Source organism: Phanerochaete carnosa (genome assembly GCF_000300595.1).
Source record: "Phanerochaete carnosa HHB-10118-sp unplaced genomic scaffold PHACAscaffold_4, whole genome shotgun sequence".
In the NCBI taxonomy this organism is placed as follows: domain Eukaryota; kingdom Fungi; phylum Basidiomycota; class Agaricomycetes; order Polyporales; family Phanerochaetaceae; genus Phanerochaete; species Phanerochaete carnosa.
In genome coordinates, this window is record NW_006767631.1 from 1,780,224 (window position 1) to 1,807,758 (window position 27,535).

A 27,535-nucleotide genomic window follows, 5' to 3' on the forward strand; every position below is an offset into this window, starting at 1 on the left:
TCCTAGGTCAACAGAACTTACCGCAGTCTGACGAAAGTATACAAGTTCGAGGGTCGAGGGTCGCATTCAAGGTGATGACAAGGTTTCCACTCGACCCCGTTTGGTCAATGATGGGTAGGGTAGAGCTCAGTAGCAGCACGGGAGGCGGCACAGTTCCAAGAGATGCATTCCGCCAAACTGCTGATCGAATGTTCATCGTCCTCGGAACTAGAGTATAGCGAACGTAAAGACTGCGTATGCAAGAGCGGTGGACAACACCTACGAGGAGTGACATCGATGTCCATGAGCTCGTCGTGAACATGAATAGGGAACGTCGAGTTTACAGCGTTAAAATTACCCGCCTGCGAGCCGCCTGGTATCAGCTGACATCCAACAGTGAAGGCAGTGCCGTTGGCAGGGACCGCCGAGCCGCTTATGAAGGTAGGAATGTCATAGATGAGATTGGCGGAAAGACCACTAATGATAACGTCTTGATCTGTAGAGAGCACCGGAAGCAAGTCCACCACGGGGAACGCATCCTGAGTTCTGCAACGCTCCAGTAAGCGGACGATGCCCTACTATCAAGTTCGTGTCACTCACTTATTGATGTCTTGTCCGATGCCAGGTAGAGCGGAAGTCAGCTTCTCAAAGCTGTTTTCGTTTCCTATCACAGGTCCTGCGGTGATCAAATCGGGCGCAATGATCGCCAACACCAAGCCGCCTATGAGGTACAGAAAGACAAACACAATGCTCGCCAGTGACGCTAAGTCCTGATACCACGTGTCGCGATGGGCCCTGCGCGTGCGGAAGATGTCCCGGTACTTCAAAAGGGTGACACCGGTTGCGCCCAGGGATAGCCATGCCTGGGACTTGTCGTGCATAGCAGTGAGAGTCTGCTCAATATGCAGGTCGCGTCTGAGCGCGAGAAGCTGTGTGAGATACAGCAAGGGGACGAGGTAGATCTGTAACGATCGAGACAATGAAGTTCAACGTAGAGGTTCATCCAAAATCTGACTCGCCTTGATGATTATGTTAGGGAGCAGTGATACTTTCTCGAACAGCGAAGCGGTGAAATAATTAGCGGTAATGATGGACGGTACCGGAATCTTGAACGCAGTCCCGTCAAGCCGATAGTGAAAGACGACCAGTACAACATGGAAGCCGACCAGGACGATATGCATCAGGAGGCAGAGCAGGAAGAGCAGCAGACCGACCCAGGGTGTTGTTACCGACTTGGCGGCGGGGAATGGTCGCGCTAGGAACTCCTCGATGTCCGATAGTCCTGGAGTCGCGACCACCTTCTCGGCTGCCGAGATGTCTGGTTCAGAGTAGGGAGGGGCAGGGCCTGCATCCTTGTCGGCCTGAATAGTCGCCATACTTAGCTGGCGAAGGGCGAGAACTAGTAGCTAAAAGGCTTACCTGTGATTTATGTACTCTTTGCCCATCATGCCTCAATATTGTTCCACGGTCAGGTCCGGTTATACAAAAGCCCAGAACATGCCCGCTGTCATACTATATACGGGAACGGAAGATAATTGTATAACATCTGGAAAATAGGCATCCCTATAACTGGAAGATAAGCTTGATCAATGAGCTCCGACTCAGGTATGCTTCGCGTCCGAGCCTACGAAGCTTCATATCTGAGTTTTGGCCGTAGACCACAGGCAAGTGTGAGCAAAGAAAGGGGATGGCAGAGTGAAGAGAGTAAACATACGCAGAGCTAGGGTACAAGAGACATGATTGATGCTCGCTGTGTAACAGACGGCTGCAATTGGTCAGAAATTGAGTGGGAAGATCAGCATACATCAAGAAGTTCTCAAGCCGCAACATGTAAGCCGCGTGTGCACCTTCCATGTCTCCAAACAGAAGCATTAAACTTTAGGAGGGACTACACACGCGCTAGAGGCAGACAAACTATGCATACCATTCACGTGGAGCATGGAGAAATACGCAACAGGGCACATACTTGGTCAAAACCACCTGAATGGCAAGCAGGATATGCTCGCAGCGGGCTTCAGATGTGTGATACGTGTAGCTGCACAATTAGGCATGAACCCTGGATGGCTCATTTCCACCATGGAACACCGCCTCATTGCCAGCTGGCCGACAAGGGTCCTTGAGCTCAAAATGCTCCCGGGGTTGAGCCGTGTCATGGAGTTCCATCTTTCGAGTTCAGGCTTAGCTCAGATGCCGGGTGGATCGACCTGAATGCTGTGAGTCGACAAAACCTTACGGGAGAAAGCGAGGGGACGAACTCTAACAGACTTCATCCCAGTCTTGAAGCACCGCGAGATGTATGCCTTTCAATGAGGCTGCTGTGGATCAACGTGGTAAGGCGTCGTGATTCGGTGCTTACTTGCACCAAGTCCACCAGTCACATAACTGTCTCAGTAGAACATCTTGCCGCAGTGCTTCCCCAGTAGTTTACGCTTTCAACGGCGACAGTTCGGTCTCGCTTGACTTCGAGATGGCCAATAAGCTTGCATGATATACTGGCAGGTCGTCTTCAACTTCCGTTCTTTTCGTAGACAGCTATAAACATCAAGAACCCCGTAGTCGGACATATCGGTACCTGCACCACATGTACAGCTTGTAACCTAGGGACCAGTGACAATATAAGGCCTGAGGTACACACCACCAGTTCGCTTCAGCTCCCATACTGGACAGAGATACAGCCCTCTGTGACTTCCTCTGCTAACCTGGATGGCATCTCAAGCAGAGCACGGCTGGAACATAAGCGCTAAATTACTGCATTTGGTTTATCGCAGATTAGCCCTAGAGCCTGTCTTAATCTTTTACCCATTCAAGAACAAAAGCGTGGCTACGACTAATTTTGCGGCCAGCGTATAGTAACATGCCATGAAGGCGGAATAGCAGCATCATTACACAAGATGTAATACACTGCCAGTTACTCAAACTGAGGTCCGTAGGGACACACTGGATGCTTTCTTGTAAGGATCCGTAGACGCTTAATGTCGGAAAAAAAAATCCGCTTGAAATGTCTTTCAAGGCAAGTCAAGGCGTCGATGATATCAGGACCTTGTCAGCCCTGGAGCAAAGAACGTTGGCATTGAGAGACGCCAACTTTCTATTCCGAGGTGCCCGCAATGTCTGCTCAATATACCATTTTGGGCTACCGAGGCGCCGGATAGGCGGCCAGGCAGCTCATCCTTGGGCTTCATATTGGGCCGTCAACTGGCCTCAATAGCACTCAATTCTTTTAGAATACACATATTATGATATTGTCTATAATGTACTACACAAACAGCAAGGAACAACATACAAGTATAACATAGGGAAGCAATGGCTGGCTGCATACTAAGCAAAATGTCATGGTGCTGGGAATGCAATTAGCTCAGCAATTTGATAGTGTGATAGCAGGGGACATACCTTTTCCAATATAGGGATTGCTACACCCTTCGGTGGCACCTAGCCAAGTTGGAGCGCAGGCACCGGCTGTCAGCTGCTTCGACAGCCACCCAGGCACAGTCGGCGACGCGTGGGGCTCCAGGATGCTACAGGTGGCTAGTGCATGACGCATCGCTCAAGCAGCTCTCGATGTCCGAACATTGCAAGGGGGTCTAGAATTTTCCGACATTTTACAAACCTGCTCGGCATGTCCAACCCGTCTTGAGAGCCGTTTTGTCTGAACAGCAGACGCAATTACAGAACAAGGGATCTGGAAGAGGTTTTGGCCCCCCTCTCTTCCAGATTCTATGTTCACAGATGAGGCAACTGCCCTGCAGTGACGACCAGTCGCCTCGTCAATACAAGCATCGAGAAAGCGTGTCCTGTCTTTGTTGCTTGATGGTGGTCATTTTGTCCATCCCAGTCATGCACACGTCAGAGACTGTTATCGGCGTGTAACCTCCGATTCACTTCCAAATTGCCCACAGGAAAGCGTCTATTCACTCACACCCCAGATCGCAGATTACGTACCTCCGCGCTCTGTCAGCGATCTGGGACAAACGCAAAATGGGAATGTTGGACTCCGCGAACACATCTGCAGCGTCACCCTGGCAAGCTTCTCCCGCACCTGACCCTCAGGCATTCAGTCGTCGTCTGCAAACCTGTGCTGCTTATCCTTGCCCCAGTCATGCAGGAGTTCGAGCGTCGGGTCGCTCACGTCCCTTGCGACATTGCGCGAGAGGCTGTTCTTCTCCTGACCGAGGTACCACATGAGCTGCAACACACCAAAGGAGTCCACCTACGGGTGCATCTCGTCATTAGTGTTCGGCTTTGGCTGCCAGGTGAGCAACATAGCGACGGCAAGCATGACTGTAGAGACACAGAGACCGAGGATGGGCTGTAGATGCGTTAATACATAAATTAGCAAGCGACGATGAAGGATGGCAGGCACTTACGATCCATTTACTTATCTACGAAAGGAACCGGATGAGAGAGGCTAAGCGGACGGAATTACTGGGCACACACCCGAACGGTAGAATAAAAAGATTCACTGGTGCCATCCTCTCCGAGCGGGTCATTGTCCACTGCCCGAAGGGCGGCTATAAAACAGGTTAGCAGGCGGCAGTCGGGTCCGTCGCCACCAGGAAAGCTTACCCCGCCAGAAAATTGCAGCAATGGCCTGGCCTAGGGTGTCTTCGAGATCAATGAGATCGACGGAAGCTGTCTCGGGGTCATAATAGCCTAACGTCTCCATGATATTACTGCAAGGTTCGAGACATATGTCAGCTGGAGAGAGACGACGAGATGAGGACGGAAAATGCTTACTCCTCTAAGATGCTCAAAGTGTATGTAACCGTAGACCCATCGATTGTACTGCGTAGCGTTGTGCGGCTGCTAGGTGACTGCTGGCTGAAGTTTCCGATCTCTCGCAAGATATGAGTACTATGGCCAGCTAGCGAGCACAAATTGAGGACTGACAAGGTCAAGAGCCGGCTGCTCCTCGACTGGTGGGCTTGGAAGCGACTAGTTCGACCACAGTTGGTTCAAGGGGATAGGGGGAGCGTTAGCCCAGAAAGGAAATACGTTTGCATCTACACGGACCGGACCGTAGTCCTGATGTCCATGACCGTAGTCCTTGGAAAATACATTGCATGCGACAACCTGCGTTGCGTTGATCGGGTCTACAGAGATTATAGAATGATCAGTCGCCACCCACAAAATGTGCTTGCGTTGAGTCCTTACCGCAGTCAAATGGGCACTCCACAGGAGATATTTGAGTATTCAAGTCCACACTAGTGGCACCTGTGTTGCCGTAGGAGTCTGTTGATCGGGAAGGCAGATGCAACGATGAGTGTTGCAGGAGGTGGAAGTCCGTTCGACGTATTCTGCCACAAGGCAGGGCGAATATTCAGTGTGCGCTTCGATGCTACGTCCAGTCAGTATCGCAATTGTAGAGGCACCGGAAGTGACAAGCTGACGCACCTGGGTTGATGACCACATCTTGAAGCTGCTCCTCGACATGGATAACGAGGGAACCTTTGCTGGACTGAACTTGCGACGCCCCTAGAATCTGCTCGCAGTTCACCCCAAAGGCTGTACCGGTGACAGGAAGAAATTGGGTGACTCCGGATAAACTAGGTACGTCGTAGATCAGGGTATCTTGAAGACCAACGGTCACGATATCTTCGTAATATGTCACCAAAGGCAGCATGTCCACGATAGGGAATGCTTCCTGAACGCTAATACCCGTCGTCCATCAGCAACAGTAATTGTATGGGAACAGGCGATACAAACGCATTGTTAGTAATGCCCTGGAGCTGCGATGTGAGATTCTGGAAACTAGGGCCAGTGACAGTACTGCCAACGATGACTAGATCTGGAGCGATGATGCCGAGTGATAGTCCGCAGCAGAGGTAGATGACGATCAATAGGACTCCAATGAAAGCGGGTAGCTCGCTTCTCCTGGAAACCCGGCCTTTCTTACGGACGAAAGCAGTGAGGTATCGCCACAGGACGGGGACAGAAGCACCTAGTCCCAGCCAAGCGGAGGATTTATCGTGCGTGGATGTGAGAGTCTGCCCGACACGAACGTTGCGTCTGAAGGCGAGCTTCTGGGTAACATAGAGTGTAGGTACCAGGTACACCTGAAAGTATGATAGAGTCAACGGGGAGGCTGTCTCGCAGAGCATATGGAGAAGAAACTCTACCTTGACGGTAGTGTTCGGGAACGCTGTTATAAAATAGAATATGCTCCCCGAAATAATTCCGCTTAGGTGGTTTGAGAGAATAATTGTACCTTTATGCAGCGTGAAATGCAAGATGACGAGCACCACGCATGCAATGACGGGGAGGACATGTAGCACGAAGCAGAGGACGAATAGAAATATAACAGACAGCTGTAAGCTGGCAGCTTGAGCGAGATGATCTTTGGAAGGGAGAGAAGCAGAAAACTCAGGTTCCGACAGTCCTGGAGTCCTGACAAATTTCTCGATTGGTGACAGCGCTGGTTCAAGATAAGAAGGAGTGGGGCAGGCGTTGCTGTCAGCCTGGGCCATTTTGTGAGCGGGAGACAAAGAAAATATCCAGAAGGTCGATCTGCGACCTATGTAGTCTTCATCCATCTTGTTCCAGGATTTTCTCAAGGTTCCATCCGGCCGTGCGAAAGAACAGAACACGCTCGTTGACGCGTTGCGTGCAGGGATGGAGACGCTTACGTGCCAGCCCAAAAACAAAGCCCTTCCCCCAATCGGAAAGGAAGCCTGACTCAGGGGCCTTGATTTGGGGGTTGGACTACTCTGAACTCAAGCATAAGCGGAGGATCATGTGCGGGCTGAGGCCCGAAGCGGCTAGAGAAAAGAGGAACGGTCAATAGTGAAGTTGTGAAAGGAGCACACATACGAAGTTAAATTTTAGTTCAGGGGTCAGTGCTGCATTTCACATCTTCCATTTCTTCTGACGAGTACAGACCTTGTACAGCATCGACCCCCACTAGGCGCTGCACACACGCTGCCGAAGGTGATTGTCCTATGGTATCGCAGCGATCTACTCAGAATAAAAATCAGCTCGCTGGTGGCTCGGAACATACCCAGCTAAGATTGAGGAGAAGGGTACGTACCCACGAGGAGATGCTACCTCAAGGCTGAAAAGGGTCCTTCGGAGACTTGAGCTTTGTAACAAAGTTCTGTCTTCCAAGGTTGACTTCAGGGCTTCGGAGGATTAATTGTAAGTCGACAGAACCTTGTAAGGGAGAAGGTCCCAGGCAGGCTTGGTCCCAGCCTCGGAGTGCTGCAAGACATGGATCCTGATTCGGAAAGTGTTGTAGATCAACGCAATGAGGCGCCTTGGGTGCTCAATAATTTGTCCACTTCAACCGATTCCGAGATGACCCCGACTAGATGACGTTCTCCCGGGTCATCTATGGGGAAAATGCTAGGACCCTAGCTCATATTCCGAGCTTTTACTGAAAGGGCCAGGCTAGTCTCACAGTCACCGGGCTCCATGCTTGTTGATAAGCTTGCACCGTGGCCTGTGAACAAACCAGTCTCTCCAGCGCCCCGACCATGTGCAGCTAGTCACAAGCCCTAGTATTTCCGTGCTTCATTAAGCTTCAGTGCCAGGGCCGGGCATATCGGGGTCTGTACTAGTAAGTATGGCATCGTGGGCCACAGTCTCCACATCATCCTGCATCAGACAAGGAAATTAGTGTCCGTAAGTTATTAGTCGCTGTGACTCTGGGTCGGCAGAGAGTTATCTAAAAGCTCACGAAGTCAGATGAGTCGACTGTCTCATGTCTCTCATGTCTCTCAATGGGCTACTGGATTAGGCGCTGAAGCGTAAGCGCCGCATTATCCCAACCGGGCAATCGCGGATTACCTTGATACTCAGCGCATCTTGCCCGTAACCAGATTGCAGCTTTGAAGGTAGCAAAGCAGAACTCACTACAACAATCAATACGCTGAAACCCTCTGTTATAGGGCAACACGATGATAACATCTCTTTCACCCGAACAGACCGCGGCTTACCTCCGCACTCTGCCAGCGATCCGCGAGAGGTGCTCGCGGGTGCATGCACTGGCGCAGGAGGGCAAACTGCAGTATTTTAACTATCATCCCGAGAAGGAGGTCGATGTCGCCTCATTCTGCACTGAGATTATAAAGGTATAAAGAGAAATCTTGCAACTATTATGCATAGCACATGGACTAACACCGATTTATCCAGCGCGATTTCGGCACCAGCTTTGCATCTGTCAGTAGGCTTCATCCCAAAATATGCATATTGTAAGCTCACGCAGCGCTAGATTCCACCTCACGGACGGTGGCGTCATCTCGATGCGGGCGCACCGCGCGTCGAGCCACTGATCAGCCAGTGGAAGGCATCAACGAACCCTCCGGATACCAAAGAGATCTGCCGACGTCTTGTCGACTTGTTCCTTGTCTCTGTGCTCCTGGATGCAGGTGCGGGTGCATCTTGGTCCTACCACGACGCATCCTCTGGAAAGTCCTTCAGCCGCTCAGAAGGACTGGGTGTTGCCAGCTTCAGCATGTTTCTCGGGGGCTTTTTCTCCGGGGATGCATCTAATCCGCATCAGGTAGATGGTAAGATCCAGAACATACAATGTTTTGGTAACATGCTGACGCTTTGCGCTCAGCTGAGGGCCTTAGCCGCGTTACGACCGAGAAGACCACCGCTGCAATGCAGGTTAGGACTTCGAACCCCATGGTGGGACTCGAGGGCCGCACGTCGCTTCTGCGGAACCTGAGCACCGCGCTCAAGTCGAACTCGACGTTCTTTGGGGTCGACGCGCGCCCGGGTGGGCTCGTCGACTTCCTCGAGGCTCAGTCCATTTCCAGCGCCGACGGTACCCGCCGCGTCCCTGTCGCCGCGCTCTGGGCGGCGCTCATGGACGGGCTCGCCCCCATCTGGCCGAAGACGCGCGCGACACTCGGAGGCACCAGTCTGGGCGACGTCTGGCCGTGCGAGGCCCTGCGGCCGCAAGCCGCGCACGAGGGCGACGAGCTTGTGCCATTCCACAAGCTCACCGGGTGGATCACGTACAGCCTGCTTGAGCCGATCGAGAAGGTACTTGGATGGAAGTTTGAGGGTGTCGAGGATATGACGGGTCTTCCGGAGTATCGCAACGGTACGCGCCGCGAATAGTGTCCGAGTGCACAGCTGATGAGACGCAATGTAGGCGGGCTATTAGTGGACTTTGGTGTCTTAACCCTCAAGCAGGGGGCTCTGCCCGAATCAGCGTACCCTGATCCAGCCTCCGGGATCCCGTGCCTCCTGCCCTCCCACCCTGCTATCGTAGAATGGCGCGCAATGACTGTCATCGAACTGTGCGTCCAGTCCTCGTTCCACACACGAAACTCAACGCTTTTTTTCTTTCACAGTGACCGTGTTGGAGAACGCATCCGCTCAAAGCTCGGCCTTACCAAGGAACAGCTCACCCTGGCCCAAATCCTCGAGAGCGCGACTTGGAAGGGTGGACGCGAAATCGCCAAGCAGAAGCGCCCTGCGACCGGAGGCCCTCCGATTGACATCGAGAGTGACGGCACCGTCTTCTAAGCACAACAACTTATCTGTCTGTAAAAAAATTCGCGTTCTAACCAATCTCAAACATAACTATAACGCAAGGACCAACACAAACTCACAAGGTGCAGAGGAAAGCAACAAGATGTACAAATTACGATAACAATACAGGAATCTCAGGAAGCAGAGAAGAGCGTCCGAAATGTGCGCAGACAGCTTGTGAGAGGAATACAAGGCTGCTCTAGTGACTATGCTGTTGATGTTGCAAGTGTCGCGAGAGCTTGACTGTAAGCACGAACGCGACCACCGCCGCAAGACCTCCCAGGCTGATGAGCGCTCAAAATCAGATGGAAAAAAATAGCCAGATAGGAGAGTTACTCACCGGAAGACATATGCATACGAATCGGGGCCTCCTGTGCGGACTGTCGGTCCCTCTCTGCTCATCAGCTCGACGACCGTGCCGTTGGTCGCAAGGTCGCTGGGGTTATGGTCCTCGACTTCGCCGCTGCTTGTGAGAGCAAAAATAATTGATGATATGCCTGTAATCACGAACTGAGGAATGACAACGAAGATATTGTGGATTCCCTAGGAAGCGAATGTCGTTACAGCTATTGCAGATGGAAATGGAAATCCTCTGGACATACCAGGATGATGCCGGCTTTCGCCGCAAGTCCACCTCCCTTCTTCTCTTTCGGTATGCTCTCTTCGTAATCAGCGTGCAAAGATAGTCTTGAGCTAGACGCATCATTGACGTTTAGGTGGCTCCTCCTTGCGCTCGCGTTGTTCATGAACAGCTCGGCTTTTGCGCGCTCCTGTTCCGTGTCCATGGATACCGACGACCGGAAGGACTGTACCTCATCCTCGAGCCCTTCGCGCTCCTCATCTTCGTCGTTGCCAACCAGGAATTGCCGTTCATATTCTTCGCCACCGCCCCGACCAGAGAGTCGCCGAGAGCGGGTATCGTCGAGGACTATTGAGTTTGCGTCCTCGATTTCAGTGTCATCTTCGAGGATCGCCTCGGCAAGCTTTAGTAGAGATGAAGGGAGGCGAATAAGCATCGTTGTGGACACTCTAATAGATGGTCCTCACAAGAGCGAACGGAGCCCACTGAGTGATAGCCCACGAAAACCCGGCTAGCGTTGTGAAGAAGGTCGCGCCCCAGACGCTGGAATAGAAGCTAGAAGATTTTTAGTAAAGCCGTCACAGTTGACGAGCCAATTGACGTACAACGTTGCCAACATGCAGATTGCGAACAATAGATGCGATGCAGCCCATAACGATGCCAAGTGCATCTTCAGCTTGTTGAACCACCGCACCCACACACTCTGCCCGGCCATCTTGAACTTATTCTGCATGCGCAGTCTGCTCTTCGCCTCGGCAACAAAGAACGGCATGAAAAGGTTTGCTGTTAGGGCAAGGATGGAGTTGTAGAACATTGCGCGCGAGCCGAGGCGTGTGCCCTCCTCCATGGCGGCATCGTAATCCATGTTAGGGTGCGACCGCCGGTGTAATTCCGCGATGAACTCGGTCGTGTTAAACAATAACGGGAACCAACCTATCCATGCGCTAGAGGATGTTCAGCAACAAGCTGGACGAAGTGGAGTAGACACGTACAAGAACTGGATTATACACTGTTTGGAAGAGATTGAGAAGAGACAAAATAAAGGCGAGTCGGATACGCACAATTTGGCGTATCACCGTAGGCAGTGTCCGGATATTGGTCCATATCTCCTTGAATTCTTTCCTCAGACCCTTGTCCGTCTGTCTGACCATCGAATGAGTATTGTACAACACAATGTGAACGAAGACGTACTTTGTGCTGATGACAACCTTCTCTTTCACACTGTACGCTGTCGCACAGTGTGTTAGAACTAGTAGAAACGACCCGATAACCGAGAGAACCTCTAGTTCGGTATCGCCCAGGAAAGGGAAAACCTTCGTCATGTCAACATTTCCCCTGGATAGCATGTGAGTATTGCTTAATGTGTAAATTTTGGATAAGTCGTACACGAAGTATCCCGCAACACTACCAAAACCCAGCATACGTGCCGCCCAAGCATTGCCGTCGGGCTGGTCGGAAGGCGGGAGGGTATCCACAAGAAGTGCGCGGTCCACGGCTTGGACTACCATAGTAGTCAGCATGGCATCTGACCGGGCAAGCTGCTCCCCTCGACGCACCCGCATTGATAGAGAAGTCGATGGTGAAAATGGCCAAAATAGCCAGCCAAATAGTCAGTACCTGGTTCTAATGAAAGCACGCAAATTCAATTACAGTACGAAAGTTTGTAATAAGAGTACACGTACCGCAGCTGACCCCGTAGGTGTAAAGATCGTAGCGAACGGTCGAGTGAAGCCCAGAAGTAGCATGGCGGACATGCATATCGCAACTCCTCCGATCATGTACGGCCGTCGACGGCCAAAACGTGACTTTGAGTGGTCCGCAAGTACACCTACAATCTGAGTTGTAGCTATACCATGTGTGAGAAGCAGGCACACGTACCAATGAGGGGCTGGACGACTAGGCCAGATATTGGACCAGCTAGGAAGACCATGGCCACTGCAGACTTCGACAAGCCGAGTGATATTAGATATGGCGTGCCTATATTATGCAAAGTCAATATCAATAGCCTCCACACAGCACAAGGTGCGTACCATAAGACATCTCGACAGACCATAGCACTTGGACGCCCAGCAGCCCTATCGTCAGAGCAGGTAGCTGGAGCCAACCTGGGCCCAGTATCTTTGAAATCCCGACGAGCTGTACTCCCTCATCCTGGCCGCCTTCCTCCGCCACGGGCAACGCAGAGAAACCCGTCATTATGCCTCCGGAGATATCGTGCTGGAAGTGCGGGGCTCGCTTCACCGTTGCATCAGCTGCAGACGCGAAGCAGGGGTGTTATACGCGTTGGTCCCAGCGCAAATCAGGCAGCGGCCCAAATATTATTTGAAGGCTACAGAGCAAGAATAAAGTTGAGACGGTCAAGCAGGAGGAGGAAAAGCTGCAGGTCTGCGCGAACGGGTAGTGACGTCTCAAAGCGCCGGTCGCGCCTGGCTGCGCTCTGCCGAGCGTCTTATGGCTGATCCGATCAGCTCCACGTTCGCGTCCGTTTCTGGGTGACGGAGTGCTCGTGTTGCGCGAGGCCGTGTCTGTTACCGCAGACTACGACGACGACGGAGTGTTTGGGGCTGAGTCTCTGTAGCACTCGCTCAATTCTGTCTCTATCATCCACAGTCATAACGAGAACGTTGTTCAACGCTGCCCATCATGACCATAACCGTTCTCGCCTCAAGCCTGGTGCTTGCGCTGGTCGTGACTGCTCGCCCTATCCTACCGAATTCCAATGACGCCCCACAGCCGTATGGTTCTGTTAAATGAATTCATTCCACACGAAGCTCACGATCTGATAGCGAAGGGACTTCCCCAGATGTTCGTAACGCTCTGCAATCAGTCTTCCAATCCCGTATTGGGTAAGTCAATTAATTTTATAACGACGACCTCCGTCTCCCTTATAACATCTCCAGACAACCTGTGGAGTGCCTCGGCTGTGAAGGTGACAACATCAAAGTACACATTACATCTGCGGAAGAACAAGATGCCGTGCTCTCCGGACTGGACGACATCGAAGCAATCAAAGCCATCGTGCCTCTAAGTCCGGATGGTACCCTGACCCACGACGAAAAGAAACTCTACGAATTACTCGCTGGATCCAGCTCTTCCTCGTCTGCTACCGCAAGCCTCAATGACCTGGACGGGGACGAGTTAACGTCTCCGGGTTCTGGTCCAGACGCGATCTCAGAAGCTTCACCTGCCATAACAGACTCGATGGTGCAGGAGGTGACAGAGTCAAAGAGTCCCTACGACACACTTGCCAGTTCTCTCTATGACTTTGGATCCGGTCCTCTCATTACCTTGACGATATCATGCCTGGCTGCGTCCCTTGCCCTGGGCTGTCTCGTCGGTGTCCTATACCTCAAGTACCTGTTCTGCGGTTCTTCGGATGATCCTCTTGAACACTTATCTCGTGAACAGAAGGACGAATCCTCAGTTGCTCCGGGAAACGACTCGCAGAGTTCTGGCGGGGAGAAGCTCGGATTATTGTTCCTCGATGTTGAACCTTCGGCACCAGGTCTGACCTCGGAGGACGGTGCCATCAACGAGAAACCCAGTCTGGTTAGTGAGGCTTTCTACAACCAACGCGAGTATTCGTCCGACGAGGAGTCCGAAGAGCTGGGCGAGAAATTCCACGACGCCTTCGCCTCGCCCCACATGCACTCTAACCCGAGCCTTCCCCGTCTCTCTGTCGATTACGCCGACCCGGATCTCCTACCGCTTCCCATCATTGGACAGACCACGCCGTACTCGACGCCGCCGCACACACCCCCTCGTCCCGCTCTCCGCCGCCTGCCGAGCCAGCTTTCCATGCGCGAATCTCGTCCCTCAAGCCCACTCATCAAGCCCGCCTGGTCCCTCCGTGCCACCGACGCTCCCGCACTCGGACTTTCTACTTCACCGTTGTCGTCTCCCATGATGCGCGCCGTGTCTCCCGACCCCGTCTCACGCCCGCTGCCCATTCCTGGTGCGTTTGTGCCTGAAGAGGAGAATGCTGTCGTTGAGCATCCTGCGCCCCGTCGTGCGTATCGTGCGCCTGTGCCCGAACTTGATATCGCGTTTGCGATGCAGCTGCGACCGGGTTTGGGACTTGGATCCGACCCGGCTTGGCTCGTCCGATTTTTGATGACGATGTTTGGATGGATGACTGTGTTAATCGGTGGTAATCCTGCTGCCAGGCAGTCGAACCAACGCGCCATAATGGTGTGATACCCCAACTTCCTGCCGTATCCTGCGTCTCGTCCCCTTGACAGCCCCCAGACCTTGTCAAATACCCCAAACCGCTTCGATCCCCTTAACTACTCCAGTTAGTGTAAGCAAGACACCCACCGTAACGAGTCTTGCGCACACTAAGCTGTCACATCCTATCTGTCATGGTACCTTGTCACCAATTTCCCCATATCACCGTCCCTCCCACCTGTTTCCTCCGTTTTCTGTTCAAGTCATATCGCACACCCCAACCGCTCCTTCATTCATGATCTCCCCTTTTCCTCATTTTCAACCTCCACGTTGCCCCGCCAATCATTTGTCCCCTGCAGTTTCATTCCACTCGGCCCTCTGCATCCAATTCGCACGATTCTGGAAACCTCTGGACCCTCTCGGGCATAGACTACATCATTTGCCTGCGTCGTAGCTCATACCCTCACAGCCTTCTAGTCTCAGTTCCGAAGATATAGCTTGGTTCCGTGCATCAGTCGTGGTTTAGATAGCAGTAGTATCCATCGTATAGTCATACCCAGTCTCGAGGATTTCTGAGTACCTCGAGCATCTTTGCCTCCTCGCTGCCCTCTTCGGTCCCCACGTCCGACATGTACTCCCATCGCGCTGTCTCTGGGAGACTCATCAACACGTTCTCGGCCTGCACTCCCGGCGTCGCCAGCCCGAACTTCGTGCCACGGTCATACACGAGGTTGAACTCGACGTATCTGCCGCGGCGTATGAGCTGCCACCTGCGCCTGTGCTCGTCGACCGGGGAGCCCCTCCGGCGCTCGAAGATGGACAGGTATGACGGAAGGAAAGCGTTGCCGCACGCTTTCACGAACGCGAATATCTCGTCTGCCTTGCGCGGCCGCGGCGTCGAGTCGTCGGCGAGAAGCGAGTGCGGCTCGTCGCAGAGGTCGTCGAAGCGTATGCCACCGACGCCTCTGTGTTCACCGCGGTGTTTAATGAAGAAGTAGTCGTCGCACGATTTCTTGAAGGCGGGGTAGAGCTGCGGCCCGTGTGCATCGCAGGCCTCCTTGAGCGCGCGGTGGAAGTGCATAACGTCCTCCTCGAACAGGTAGTAGGGCGTGAGATCCGTGATTCCGCCGAACCACCAGGCGACGATCTTGGGCGGACTGCCCTCAGGCTCCCCGCTGTTGGCCTCGGTGATTTCAAAGTAGCGATAGTTCGCATGCACGGTCGGCACGCTCGGGTTGCGCGGGTGTATGACGAGGCTGATGCCGCCCGCGAAGAAGGGCAGGCTGCCGGTGCCGCTGTCTGCCCTGTCTGCCAGCGATGCGTGCTCCGTCGCCATCTGCTTGATCGCAGCCGGCGGAAGCTGGCCATGGATCATGGAAATGTTCACGCCCGCCTTCTCGAGCACGCTCGAGGGGTGGTCCGGTGCGGTGAAGGTGCACGAAACGCCACGTCCGCCCTGCGCGCGATCCCAGGCGCGCCGGTTGAACGGGGGCGCGGTGGGGTCGGCGGCCTCCAGCGCGGCGACGATCTCGCGCTGGAGGCTCTCGATGTACTCTGTCATGCGCTCGCGCATCGCGGCCATCTTTGCCTGTGTCCTAGGAAGTCAATTGGGTCAGCTGTTGGATGCCACTTGGCGTGCTGGCTCGAGCAGTCACCTGGTGGTCAGAGAGAAAGCTGTGGAGACGGTCATATCATGATTAATCGCAGCATCTTTGAGAACTCCGCATTTCCGTCTTCGCGGACGTCAGGTGCATGCGGTATCGAATCCCGCCTTACGGAAATGATCTCTTCATCATGATCAGGCATGCGGCGCCGTCGCGCGGTTGTCGCGCGCCACAATGCTCAATCGGCAAACGCCTACTCTCCTGGTGTATCTTTTCGCTCTTTCAGTCGACTTTCAGCCTTCTTTATCCGAGGTCAATTACAGGAGAGACAAGCCGTGAGTGGACATCTGTCTGTGCAAATGACGCTCGTAGATGGCAAGCATTCTCTGTACGTCACGTCGGATCGAGCTCCTGCCTCTACTTATATGCGGGAAACGTCGTTTCTAGGCAAAGGCTAGCACCCTTGATGTCGATCGACCCAACGTACAATGCCCTCCCGGAACTGACGCCACGCCTAGCTCACCGCCCGAGCTCGATAGAGATTTCATATCCCGAATGCGCCGGCACAGCGCGGAATGGGAGCGACCTCAGAGAGCGACGTACTCGGAGCCCACAGGTATGTGCGTAAACATCAAGGCACAAGGCACCAACAAGAAGAACGTGCACGTCCTCTTCTCTATCACGAAGAAGATCTGCTCCTCTGCATGCCTGATCAGCTCTCAAGTATCTCAACCACCTGACACTATGTAGGCGTCTTCTCCCGCTGTTGTCATACTTTCTTGGTACAGGCCGTATCATGATTGGTTGCTTCCTTGGCTCATGATTCGCTGGCGTAGCGACATCGTGGTAAAATACGGCAGCGCGGAAGAGTCTATAAATTCGAGAAGAATTCGCATGGAACACAGTTAGGCGTCGCCCAGCTACTTCTGCGGGTTCCTCATGGCACCCAACGCGTTCGCCGTGCGCGCCGCCCAAACAGCACCCGTGCCCCCGCCGCCTCCACCTGGGCTCAACTACATTGCTCCCCTGCGAATCGCCGTACGGGACCTGCTTATCGCGCACTCGTTTAGCATCCTGCTTGTCTCTCTCTTGATCGCACTGCTTTACTTCTCAACAAAACAGTCGCGTCGCCAGCCGATCTTTTTGCTCAATGTGTTCACCATCCTTCTTGCCTTGTCCGTTGGAGCGCTGATAGACTACCAAACGGTACACCTTACGCTATTTTTCGGAGTAGAAAACTGACGAGTGTTGCAGATACAAACTATCATAGCGCCTCTGGATCCTACTCCACTCTCGTTCAACATAGCTATCGGCGTCCTCGGAGCAGTGCAGTCCATTATCATCGACAGTATCCTGCTCGTCCGCCTCGTCTCTGTATACCCACCGTCGTATGTCGGAAAGCGTATTTTCGCTTTAATCCTCGCGGTACCCGTCCTGCTCAAAGTCGGCCGCATTATCAACCTTTGTCTCTTCATCAAAGCTCTGGCAGACGCCACAAAGGATCCCGCGACCGCGAATCTTCTTATTGCCCGCATATGGGAGAACGCTCCATACCTCAAGATCGAATGGTTCGCCCAGCTATTTGACAACTCGTCAGTTTTGCAACAGCCTTCCCGAAACCACATGGTGCTAATCAGACCTGTCTACAGCTATGCGTCCGGTTTCTTCCTGTACCGACTCATGCTGCATAACAAAGAAGCCAACCGCGTTATGTCAAGAAAGACGTCAGAAAGTACGTGCCATCTGGACACTGTCCCACCCCAGGTGCTAAACCCCTTGTCTAGCCTCCTTCACAGACACCATCCGGACGCTCCTCTGGGTCGCCGCGACTAACTTCGTCGTGCCGGTCCTCTTCTCGCTCGCGCAGATCATCGTCGTGTACCGCGACATCGACGTCCTGGTCGTGAACGACATCGTGCTCGTCAACACGTCCATTGCCGTTATCGGCGTCGTCTTCGCCACCGTCTGGGCGGGCACGGCGCAGTGGGCGCAGGGCCAGAGCCGCACCGCGCTCGACGCCTCCGAGCCGTCGCGCGTCGTCTTCCAAAACACCCTCGGCGGCAGCTCTGCTGAGGGCGTGGAAGTTGAAGACGTAGAGTATGGTGCTGCGTTCGCACGATTGTCACAGACCAAAGACGAGTAGGACTCGTCTCGCGGACTCGGAGGTGGGATACTATTGGCGCAGTACAATCGTAGTTCATCATTGTGCTAAAACGTGCAACCAAGAGTATAAATTGTCCAAACAGAGACGTCAAACTGTACGTCGGACCCCGCATCCCCCTTACTGCCCACAGGAAGCAATGGCTGTGACGGTGAAAGGCGCGGTTTGGGCAAAGATTTCGTTGATGTTGCTATTCCGAGAGTGCTGTATATCAGTATCTATGCACGTACATGCCAAAGGGCGCAGCCTACTCGATATTGACCGCCTGGATGGTGTACGGTCCACTGCACATTCTCTCAGATAGGGTGATAGCTAGAAGAAATGCAACACTTACGCGGCGTTGCTGCCCGGTACGCAAGGTAAGTCCACCGTGATGGAGCCTGGGGTCGTGGCCACGTTGTTCGCGAGGGCGAAAAGTGAATGTGTTTGTGCGTTAGCGAGTTCGATGCTAAAGGTTACCGGGTCATCTGGGGACGTCTCCCAGGTGATCTCGAGCGGCTCGGAGGTGGAAGCATCGGCTGGGGTGTTCAGCACCAAGCTGTGAACGCTAGAGAGCAGGGCAAGAGTGGACAGAATGAAGAGGACGGGCTGCATGGCTGGTTCGTGTTGACAGAGCTGTGACTGACGCTACGGTAATCTTGCGGCCCACCTTTTATAGGTCTACGCGACCGACAGCCGTCCGCGTACGTTGGCTGCCGACGCCGTTTGTGCGTCGAGCACAGACCGCTTTTGGATAGAAGTAACGACTGCGATCTTGCCAGGAGCAAGGAGCGATGGAATCAGGACCCTCATTGCGCACTCGTGACGGTCTATTTTGATGATGCCGTACGTACTTTCCACCCAACTCAGGCGAGAAATAAAGACGACGGGGTTCGGGAGGAAACAGCCCCGTGTCCTGCAACATATCGAGGGTCTCTCGCACGCGGAGGGTCTACGCCGTACCTTTCTGATCCTCAAATTCTCAATAATTTGGAAAAGTAGATGATGACTCTTGATCCATACACATCGGACGGCATACATCTGGCCCCTTCAGTCGCGACAGTCTGGAGAACACGGGGGTGGCAGTCACACAGATGCAAGTGACATGCCACCGTTCTCCACTATGGTCCTCAATAAGTCCTCAAAATGATTATTATCAGCCTCATAAACCGTCATCATACGACTGGGACGGTACTCACGTGTAATCCTCGCCTTTCCACATAACGTACCGCACCCAAGACAAATCCCGATATCCACTCTTCTCCACCACTTTTAGGGTGGCTAGCGGATCTGGATGCCCGAAATTCGAGAAGGCCTGAGATTAAGATCCTAGTAATATGCGGGCTCAAAGCCCGGGCTTGGGCTTGTGGCGACCTCGAGCCGAGCTCTAAGTTCGGCCTGGCTCGAGTCTGGGCTGGAATATGGACTTAGCTATTATAGACTATCTGTTTAAATATTTTTGAAAATGAGTGAGATTATATGGGCTGTATATTAGTATCTGGATGTGACAAAGCCGCGTAGGCGCCGTCGCCGCAAGCGGCAAGCGCTTGTTCAACCGTTTTGAGGGGTCAGTAGTTCATTTGACAACATTATGCGTACATGTTGCCTGAGTACAGGCAAACTTCGATGACAGTATTCAGGCTCAGACGGAAACAATCCCGTACGTCCACAAAGTAGCCTTGTATTGAATGCATGTCGCACCCGACCCATCCTCCCACGGCCAATCAGAGACTAGAAAAGCGGTGGTTATATAGGTGCAAGCGGCGCACCACCGTTCTCCTCCACAGTCCTCAAACTGCGTTGTTTTCAGCATCGCTCTAATCTCGCACGACTAGGACCGGTATTCACCTATAATCGTCTCCGTTTTGCGTAATATACCGTACCCAAGGTAAGGCCTGATATCCACTCTTCTCCATTGCCTTCAGGTAGCGAACCTGAATGCCCGAGACCGTGAAGTAGGGAATTTCAAAGCGGCATGTGATGGGCACGCGTTTATTCGTGCCATCTTGCACTGTGTATACATAGGTTCGTGAGAAAGGTTGAGTCAAGGTGTAATATACAGCTTACCGCTGCGCACACTGGGAAGCCCGAAATGCGCTCGCATCATGTGATCTTGCCCGCCGCCGAGTTTCTTCATCTTCCAAACGAAGCATGATTCCGCTGGAACGTACTGCACAGACCCGGCTCCTGCCTTCACGACGCAATCAGCTCAGGAACAACTCCGTAGACACAGGACGTACCCTAAACTTAGGCGAGTCTGCATCGTCTGGAACTGGCACATGAATCTCGACGTTGTTCGCAAAACTTCGTCGCTTGAACTGCGCCTTGACTTTGACCAGGTACTCGACTCTGCTGCCCTTATGCTCGACGGAGGCTTCAGCCCATACGAGTGGCTGGGTCGGCGTCGAGATACGATACGACATCAGATCAAAATCTCCGTCTGGCGGAATGAACGATATCGTTCGTTCGCTCTCAAATTTGGACAGCCGGACGCATTGATGGAATTTGACGTCTTCAAGTTCGACTGCTTTCCCTCGAGCAGCTGCAAGCAACACTATCAGATGGTCCTATCAAACGATATGGCCAGAGGACATACTCACTTCGACCGGTGGTGTCAAACATGATCTTGTCGTTGAGCCCGAGACGGAGCTCAGGCATACCCGAGAGATAGCACTTGATTTTGACTGCTCCAAGAACTTCTGAGCGCACTAATCTTCCATCAGCATTGGCCTATACATGGTTCAGCACTCGGGCGCATCAGGGCAGGAATGCGACTCTTACGAGAATATTAACGCTCTCGATGACGTCCAGGAAGACCTCATTCTTGCGATAGTGAATGCCCTGCGGTCTCCAAGATACTGCATTGGTGACATCTGCGACGGGCCGGGCTAGCTGCATGTCCAACTTATAAGATTCTTGTGTAATGTATCTGCAGCTTCCGTGAGCAAGCTTGATATACGAGAGGAGAGTCAACATTCACCCTCGAAGCATTTTGCTCTCAGTGACCTGTGGGAAACCGAAGTCCATCATCTCGTCAAGTAGTTCATAGATAATGACAAAGTTGTCTCGAATGGCCTCTTCCTCCAGATGACCAAAGTATTCGACGAGGACTTGCACAAGTCGATGCAGGTAAAGTATAATCTCCGTGCAGTTCGCATTCTTTGGGGAGATAGCCAGCACTAGCCAACCATAAACGAAAGTATATTGTGTGCATAAAGTGCAGACTCACGATACAAGTTTGAATGCCGGATGAACATAAAGCTGACCCCATCCTTCGTGAGGCACGGCGTCTCCATCTTTCCATCGTCCTCGAGCTCCAGAAGCAGAGGGACAAAGCGCCACACACAGTCCTCTGACACATCGTCACGATATCTTCGTTGTATGAGGGACTTGCCTTTCGGGTCGAGGATGGCGACGAGACTGGCCATGGTTGTTAACGCGTGGATCGATGCTGCGCATCGTCCGGCGACATGAAGGGGTTAGGGGGGAGGAAGTGCGTGGGTTGTTTCGTGTTTCGTATCAGAGTTTGACGACTGCAGCGCCCTTCGGGAAATTCCTGGATGTAGACCGGTGATGCAAAGACAAGATTACAGTTGCCGAATTGGCTGATGCGAGCGTCTCTGTTAACGTTTGATGCGCCATCGGATTGATGCGCTGATAATACCGACGATAGGGGATCTTGATGAGCGTGTCTGTCCTTTAACTTTCGTGCATGGCGAAGGAGACGACGATACGGCTCTGTAAGGTGCGTGTATGCTTCTCCTAGGTTTCACACCGCAGGCCCGAAAAATCAATATTGATTCTAGCTGGGAGGAACATGAAAAGTGGTGATACCCTTCGTGACGACGTAACCGTCGGGAGTTATGTGATGCGTGCCAACGCACCAGTACTCGACTGGTCGTACAAGTTGGAGCGGAGCTGTACGCTGCGAGCCACAGCGCGCTGGTCGAGCTGAACGCAGCCGCCCTGAAGATGGGCTAGGCTGCGGCGTATCCAGGAGAAGATGTCGCCGAGGTACGCCGTGGCTGACATATGTCGTCCTCCGGCTGCTGACGTCGCGACAGCTGGTGAAGTCTGCAGGCGGACTCGTTGCACTGTCGAACGACAGCCATGGTCCACACGCCGTAAATCTAAACTACGGGCGGCTGTCCGAGTACGCTCGACGGCTCGCTGTCGGTGCCAACGAAATCCGAAACCCCAGATGCATCCGGTCGCTATGTGTGCGCGCGACTAGTCCCGGAGTGTTGGTAGGAACATCTGTTCTGAAACAATGTTGCGCAACAGCGGCGGCAGGTCTGACCGAGTCGATCGGTCTGACTCGGTCGCGCTCCCGCCTTCCTGCCCATCGATTTTCCCGCTTGCTATGCGAGAGGTTAGGCAGAAAGGGCGTGCGATGTCCTCGTTGCTGCCGTCGAGGCGATCGCTGCTTCTGCTTCTCGCATGCGCTACAAGGGTTGCGACGTCGCCGCCACCGCCACTGTGCTGCCGGACACACTCGTAATGACACATCGCCGAGATGATCGTCTCGTCGAGCACGTTGAAGAGCGGAAATCTGCATTTACAGCTTCAATTTGTTCACACGTAACTCGTTGTTGCCAGGGTCCATCAGTATACAACTTCCGGCGACAGTTGAACAACGATGTTCGAGCGCGCGGTCATGAGATGCTTGCGAGCGGAGCCGACACCGGGTTAGCCTTCGAGTTTCGATCGTGGTGCTTCCCCAGAAGCGGGAGCAGGGCTGCATTCATCACGTCCCAGTATGATTAACTCGCGCTCGGCCGTGATGCAGGCAAGCATGCTGACCCTCTTGCCCTTGTCTGAATGGACGGGAACCTTCTTAAACTCTAGAACTCACTTCTTCGAGGGCGCACAACGGTCATCAGTCAGCCGTCTCACATAACCTCTGGCAGGAGGCCCCGAAAACTGTTCTGCGCAACCAAGCCACATATAGTAAGCGGTAACCGACTCGGACCTGACGCATGGAGGTCTGCCGTTCGACTTGCGCGTTGCGCAAAAGGATTTTAACTAACTCTGCAGCGTAGCAGAGGGGTGTGTATTTAAGTCAAGAATGGCACAAGAGTTATACAGTAATGAAGCTGTATAACCTAGACTGTCGAAGGTAGACTTGACTGCGAACGTGGAGTGTACAGTCCTCGCGCCCAAGACCACCTAGAGGTCGCTGTTTAATGAGATATAGATGCACCCAGGTACTGTAGATCTTCGACCTGAACGGCGGTCACAGGTCACAGGGGCCTCAAATCCGCTGCTTGGAGACTTCTGTCACGTGTCACAGGAGGGCTCGCCGGTCACGTGTGGCAAGTACTATGGGCGGGCCAATTTTTTTGGGCCTGCGGCGCACTCATAGAATATCCCCCAAAATCGGTCGGCCACCGCCGCTTCGCAACGGCTATCACAGGTCACCGAGGCCTCTGCCGCTGTCACCGCCACGGCTGTACATGGCCACAGTCACCCGCCGCCGTTCAAGTTGAAAAAGTACAGTATTCTGCGATTGCCGCGGTCGGGATAACGCGGCGCTTACACTTCGCTGCCCTTTGAACGTGAGGCGGCTAATCAACTTCGTGAGGAGATTTTAAACAGCTTTCCGCTGACCCATAGTCTCAGTAAGTGGTAAATTACGCATATTGACCCGCTTATCCGACATAGGGAGCCGCAGCCTGCGGTGCCGTACTATAGGCCCTGATATTTGAAGTTCTGCCGCGCTCGGGGAGCCTCTGTGTCTCGTGCGTTAGCCTTTCTTTCTTGTACGCAGGTAGTGCTGCGTTTTGTCGCCTTATTTGCAATCGCCTGCTCGCTCTGGCACTCGACTCGCTCGTTATCAAGTGCTGGACTCAACGGGCTTCGATACTCTTCCTATCTTCCGCGAATACGACAAGTTACTTCAGTCAATCTCTCAATTTACGGATGGTCGTGATTGGCTTGCCGTTACCGCCTTGATCGCGCAGTTCACACTGCTCGTCTTTGTCGAGGGTTTCTGCGGAAATCTGGAGGCCTGGGTCGTTGCTCCAGACGATCCTCTGGTTGGTTGCTCGCCGCGTATGCTTGGAAGCGCTTGCTTGCGCGGCCATCGATACCTCGACATTACTGAACCACTCCTGCTTTTGGTGGTGCTTACTTAAACACATAACGTTTCAGCCTTCATGCTTCTGCACTCTGGCTACACGTTTCCCGCGCCCCATGTCACCCTGGCCGTAACGTCCACCTCTACCTCGTTTGCAACACAGGCCACCCCGCGCCACTAAGGCATCCTTTACGGCGAGGTCTATAGCGTGTTCTCATCTGTACTTTGCACTGGCCATCCCAATTCGGCCCATTTCATAGAGAGCGCATCTGTATTAAATAATCACGGTCTAGCCTTGCAGCGCGGAGGCTGTGTGTACTGATAACTACAGCTACCGAACTTATGAAAAGAAGGCGATGATACAGGCTTCCTTTTCAGCTGTCGCTAGCATCATGTAAGCGTCCTCCTCGTCCGCACGCGGCGCCACAATTGGCGTGTTCCGTGCTTTCGCACGATCAGACGGAGCCTCGAAACAACGTTGGAACAAGATGGATGAGGACTACATAAGTCACCGATACGACGATAAGCATTCTGGCTACTACATCTCCCGCTCGGTATGGCCGCGACTCAGGTTCAAGTTGACGGCAACTTGGATGCCCGCCCCTCTCTTCCCTATTCCAAGCCGGCCCTCTCGGCAGCAGAGAAGGTCAATTCTCCTGCTGAATCCGCCAGCCCATGGCTGTATGCTATACTTTTATTCGTCCTCTGCTTCGTGCTACACGTCCTCCTCGTCGTTGCATGTGCGGTGCTCGTCATCTTACGTTACACGCTAAGTCAAGGTACAATTACCCTCTCAAATCACGGATTCTTTTCGGGGTCCATATTCTATTATCTCACAGCGTCCCCGAATACTGCTGTCAAGGTAGGATTCCTCCTACATATTCTCTTCGCGACGGTCCCCACATTAACTCTATCGTACATTCAGATCTACCTTGTACTTACGCTCTATGTTACCCAAAAGCTTGCCTTCAGACGCAACGTTCGTGTCGAGCAGACTCTCACATCCATGCACGACAAATCCTCTGCTTGGCTGGGACTGGGTGCTTCTGTTCCCGTTCTCTGGCGGTACTTCACTGCTCTCGTCCGCAAGAAAGAAGATCGAGCTTCCAGGAGAAGTGGTTCAGAGCTACCCGCTTTCATTGGGGTCCTATTGATCGCCATCTACTTCTGCTGTGGATTATCACTCGGCGTCATCGCTCCAGACCTAGTTTTCGTCGGTGGCACTATCAACGGCAGCCCCAGTTTCCAGAATCTCACATCGAAGCTGCAGGGCATTACTAGCAACGCGTTCGTACTACCCACTTTCAAATGATCCTTCAAGTTATTCATATACTCTGGGTAGCGTTCAGGAAGCATTCCCTATCGTGGGCATGTTACCTTTGGTGACGTATTATGAAGATGTCGTGACAGTCGGTCTTCAGGATACCCTGATCTACGACGTACCCACTATCTTCGTATGGGATCAATCCATTCCAGTCACCGGCACAGCTTTTGGGGTAAACTGCGGACAGATTCCAGGGGCATCGCAAGTCCAGTCCAGTAACGGTTCTCTTATCGTCCACGTAGAGGAGCAACTTCAGGATGTGGTCATCAATCCAGGTGCGCCAGACTGTCACTGTCTAGTGCCTTGAAGCTAATCGGACGTAGCATCGGAGCGCACTCTTAACGTTCGCCCCGCTTTGTGGCGGAACACATCGAACAAATCTCCGCCTCCTGCAACACTCATCGTTGCGTCTACCTTCCCCATCCAAGACAGCAACAATAACGCAGATGCTGCCAGTGTGGACTTGAATACTCAGATTGTCCCTGTGAAGTGCTCATTTGACTGCAGTGAGGGCTCAAGGCAAATACTTATCCTTGCGGCACAGCTGATCATATTATATTCTTTATAGGCTCGGTCAGCGCGGTGCAGGTCGTCGCATGCAATGTATTTTCCAAGGACTTTGGTCACGGGCATCAGGACTACAACGCTGTTAGCCTGGAAACAAACGAATGGCCTTTCTGGGCTGATATTCCTACGACTACTCCCTTGAGCCAGGTGTGGTCGAATTGGTCGCTACCGGGCCCGCCAATCGAGGAGCAGTCGGCTCTCAACCTCGTCAGTCCCCGATTTGTACTCACTAGCTGGCTACTCATGTCCTGCGGCAGATCGGGAACTTCAGCCATCAGTCACCTAGCAGCCACAAGACGCTGTTCAGTACAATTAATGGATCGACGGTCACGGAATACACTTTGAGTATCCTAGAGGAGTGAGCGTTTTCTGTCCTCATCTTGCCATCTCTCCAGCTGATATGCACCTCGAACTTTGCAGTAACATCATGGAGGCACTGGGTTACTATGACCCCGATATAGCCAACGTTACTCTCAGTGATCTCGAGGACATCCTGGGCCAAGCTATTGCTTCAGTCTTCTGGCGGGGTGAGCTTCCCTGGCAGCGACAGGCCCGATTTCCACCTGCTAACCTATTTTTAGCCGCTCTCCGGAGGATGAAGCAAGATCCTCTCGGAACGGAAGACATCAACATACCTCTAGATACCACTGTCCGGGTATGTGCTCATATCCCGTCCGCTTGGCCTCCCTCATCCAGTTCCTTTAATAGATAAGCCACTGGAGCGTAAGTGCCTGCTATCCTTCATCGTTACATGTTAATACATCCATCGACATGTCTACAGCCCATCCTCGGCCTCTCCGTCTCCATAGTCATGCTCGCCGTCGCTATAACGCTCACCTGGCAGCCAAAGCCGAACTCCAAGGACGAGACACACCCGCAAGTGGACTCCTTTGGTGTGCTGCAGCTCACGTGGTACCTCGGTCAAAAGGGGAACAGCCTCTCGCGCAATCTTGTGGAGGCTGTGAACGACCCGACGCTCGATCGCCTGCGTGACTGGGGCAAGCATGTGCGCCACAGGTTTGCGGACGATGACTGAACGCCTGATGGCGCCGGCCAGGTGCAGCCAACATTTTCATTTTGCATTTGTCGCAGGCCGCTGACGTAGCACAGAGGTATGAAAATCTGCGGTCTGTCCCTTTTCCAGATTCTTCGTAACCGCGCCTGCTGCTCCGACGCAACGTCTCCGGGTCGCATCGATTCTGTGGCATTTGCAGGTCCTGATGGGAAGGCATATAATGTTTTCCTCCATAATCAGTTTCAGTTTATTACATCTAGCGAAGTTTTGCTATCGTGTCACCTTTACGGTCGGTCATGTTGTAGTCATAGTACTAGGTGTAGCCATGCTTATTCTGGGTAAAACTCGCCTCGGACTAATAAACTAGAGATTGATCAGGCTGAGCTTTCCGCTAGTTCTACTTGTGTGGAACTAAAACAGGAAGATAGCTGAGGGAAAATTGCGAACTGGCCTTAAACTGGAGAGAGTCGTTATTTTTTCTTAGACGAAGACAAAAGAAAGACCGGTTCGTCTCTGGCCGAATTTGAGAAGGAACCAAGACTAATCTGCGATAAACCAAATGTGGTCATTTAGCGCTTATATCTCAGCCGTGCTTCG

General features: G+C 53.0%; 7 protein-coding genes across 7 annotated transcripts; 2 read left to right on the forward strand and 5 right to left on the reverse strand.

Moving 5' to 3' along the window:
* Window positions 1-565: 565 nt before the first annotated feature.
* PHACADRAFT_254077 (uncharacterized protein) lies at window positions 566-981 on the reverse strand (the record flags this gene model as incomplete). The annotated part of the gene is made up of 1 exon (XM_007394539.1): window positions 566-981. A coding segment is annotated over exon 1 (281 nt), but the record flags the coding sequence as incomplete, so codon positions are not given.
* Window positions 982-3,846: 2,865 nt separating this feature from the next.
* On the reverse strand, window positions 3,847-6,473 carry PHACADRAFT_207958 (uncharacterized protein). The gene is made up of 12 exons (XM_007394540.1): window positions 6,096-6,473; window positions 5,683-6,032; window positions 5,371-5,627; window positions 5,131-5,208; window positions 4,972-5,069; window positions 4,867-4,911; window positions 4,714-4,811; window positions 4,543-4,649; window positions 4,414-4,487; window positions 4,344-4,358; window positions 4,247-4,285; window positions 3,847-4,186 (listed from the first exon to the last, which is right to left on the reverse strand). Exons 1-12 carry the CDS (start codon window positions 6,441-6,443, stop codon window positions 4,031-4,033), a joined length of 1,665 nt encoding a protein of 554 aa, XP_007394602.1. The 5' UTR covers window positions 6,444-6,473; the 3' UTR covers window positions 3,847-4,030.
* A 1,387-nt stretch (window positions 6,474-7,860) lies between these two features.
* Window positions 7,861-12,199, reverse strand: PHACADRAFT_254080 (uncharacterized protein). Its single transcript, XM_007394541.1, has 18 exons — window positions 12,073-12,199; window positions 11,921-12,019; window positions 11,725-11,870; window positions 11,599-11,665; window positions 11,429-11,543; window positions 11,234-11,377; window positions 11,104-11,185; window positions 11,035-11,051; window positions 10,648-10,986; window positions 10,510-10,597; window positions 10,065-10,445; window positions 9,803-10,005; window positions 9,282-9,746; window positions 9,080-9,227; window positions 8,537-9,028; window positions 8,186-8,483; window positions 8,107-8,133; window positions 7,861-8,045 (listed from the first exon to the last, which is right to left on the reverse strand). Exons 1-13 carry the CDS (start codon window positions 12,080-12,082, stop codon window positions 9,662-9,664), a joined length of 1,776 nt encoding a protein of 591 aa, XP_007394603.1. The 5' UTR covers window positions 12,083-12,199; the 3' UTR covers window positions 7,861-8,045; window positions 8,107-8,133; window positions 8,186-8,483; window positions 8,537-9,028; window positions 9,080-9,227; window positions 9,282-9,661.
* A 596-nt stretch (window positions 12,200-12,795) lies between these two features.
* On the reverse strand, window positions 12,796-15,890 carry PHACADRAFT_254083 (uncharacterized protein). Its single transcript, XM_007394542.1, has one exon. It carries the CDS (start codon window positions 15,789-15,791, stop codon window positions 14,760-14,762), a length of 1,032 nt encoding a protein of 343 aa, XP_007394604.1. The 5' UTR covers window positions 15,792-15,890; the 3' UTR covers window positions 12,796-14,759.
* Window positions 15,891-16,660: 770 nt separating this feature from the next.
* Window positions 16,661-18,742, forward strand: PHACADRAFT_254086 (uncharacterized protein). The gene is made up of 6 exons (XM_007394543.1): window positions 16,661-17,019; window positions 17,068-17,405; window positions 17,463-17,545; window positions 17,598-18,164; window positions 18,226-18,258; window positions 18,309-18,742. Exons 1-4 carry the CDS (start codon window positions 16,753-16,755, stop codon window positions 17,954-17,956), a joined length of 1,047 nt encoding a protein of 348 aa, XP_007394605.1. The 5' UTR covers window positions 16,661-16,752; the 3' UTR covers window positions 17,957-18,164; window positions 18,226-18,258; window positions 18,309-18,742.
* An 841-nt stretch (window positions 18,743-19,583) lies between these two features.
* Window positions 19,584-21,425, reverse strand: PHACADRAFT_254087 (uncharacterized protein). The gene is made up of 8 exons (XM_007394544.1): window positions 21,183-21,425; window positions 20,934-21,132; window positions 20,735-20,882; window positions 20,554-20,683; window positions 20,194-20,495; window positions 20,021-20,144; window positions 19,802-19,964; window positions 19,584-19,748 (listed from the first exon to the last, which is right to left on the reverse strand). Exons 1-8 carry the CDS (start codon window positions 21,379-21,381, stop codon window positions 19,700-19,702), a joined length of 1,314 nt encoding a protein of 437 aa, XP_007394606.1. The 5' UTR covers window positions 21,382-21,425; the 3' UTR covers window positions 19,584-19,699.
* A 3,123-nt stretch (window positions 21,426-24,548) lies between these two features.
* PHACADRAFT_183364 (uncharacterized protein) lies at window positions 24,549-27,313 on the forward strand. Its single transcript, XM_007394545.1, has 11 exons — window positions 24,549-24,811; window positions 24,872-24,894; window positions 24,958-25,319; window positions 25,375-25,631; window positions 25,680-25,862; window positions 25,925-26,130; window positions 26,181-26,281; window positions 26,344-26,450; window positions 26,505-26,578; window positions 26,632-26,646; window positions 26,705-27,313. The coding sequence occupies exons 1-11, from the start codon at window positions 24,589-24,591 to the stop codon at window positions 26,957-26,959; spliced, it is 1,806 nt and encodes a 601-aa protein (XP_007394607.1). The 5' UTR covers window positions 24,549-24,588; the 3' UTR covers window positions 26,960-27,313.
* The last annotated feature ends 222 nt before the right edge of the window (window positions 27,314-27,535 follow it).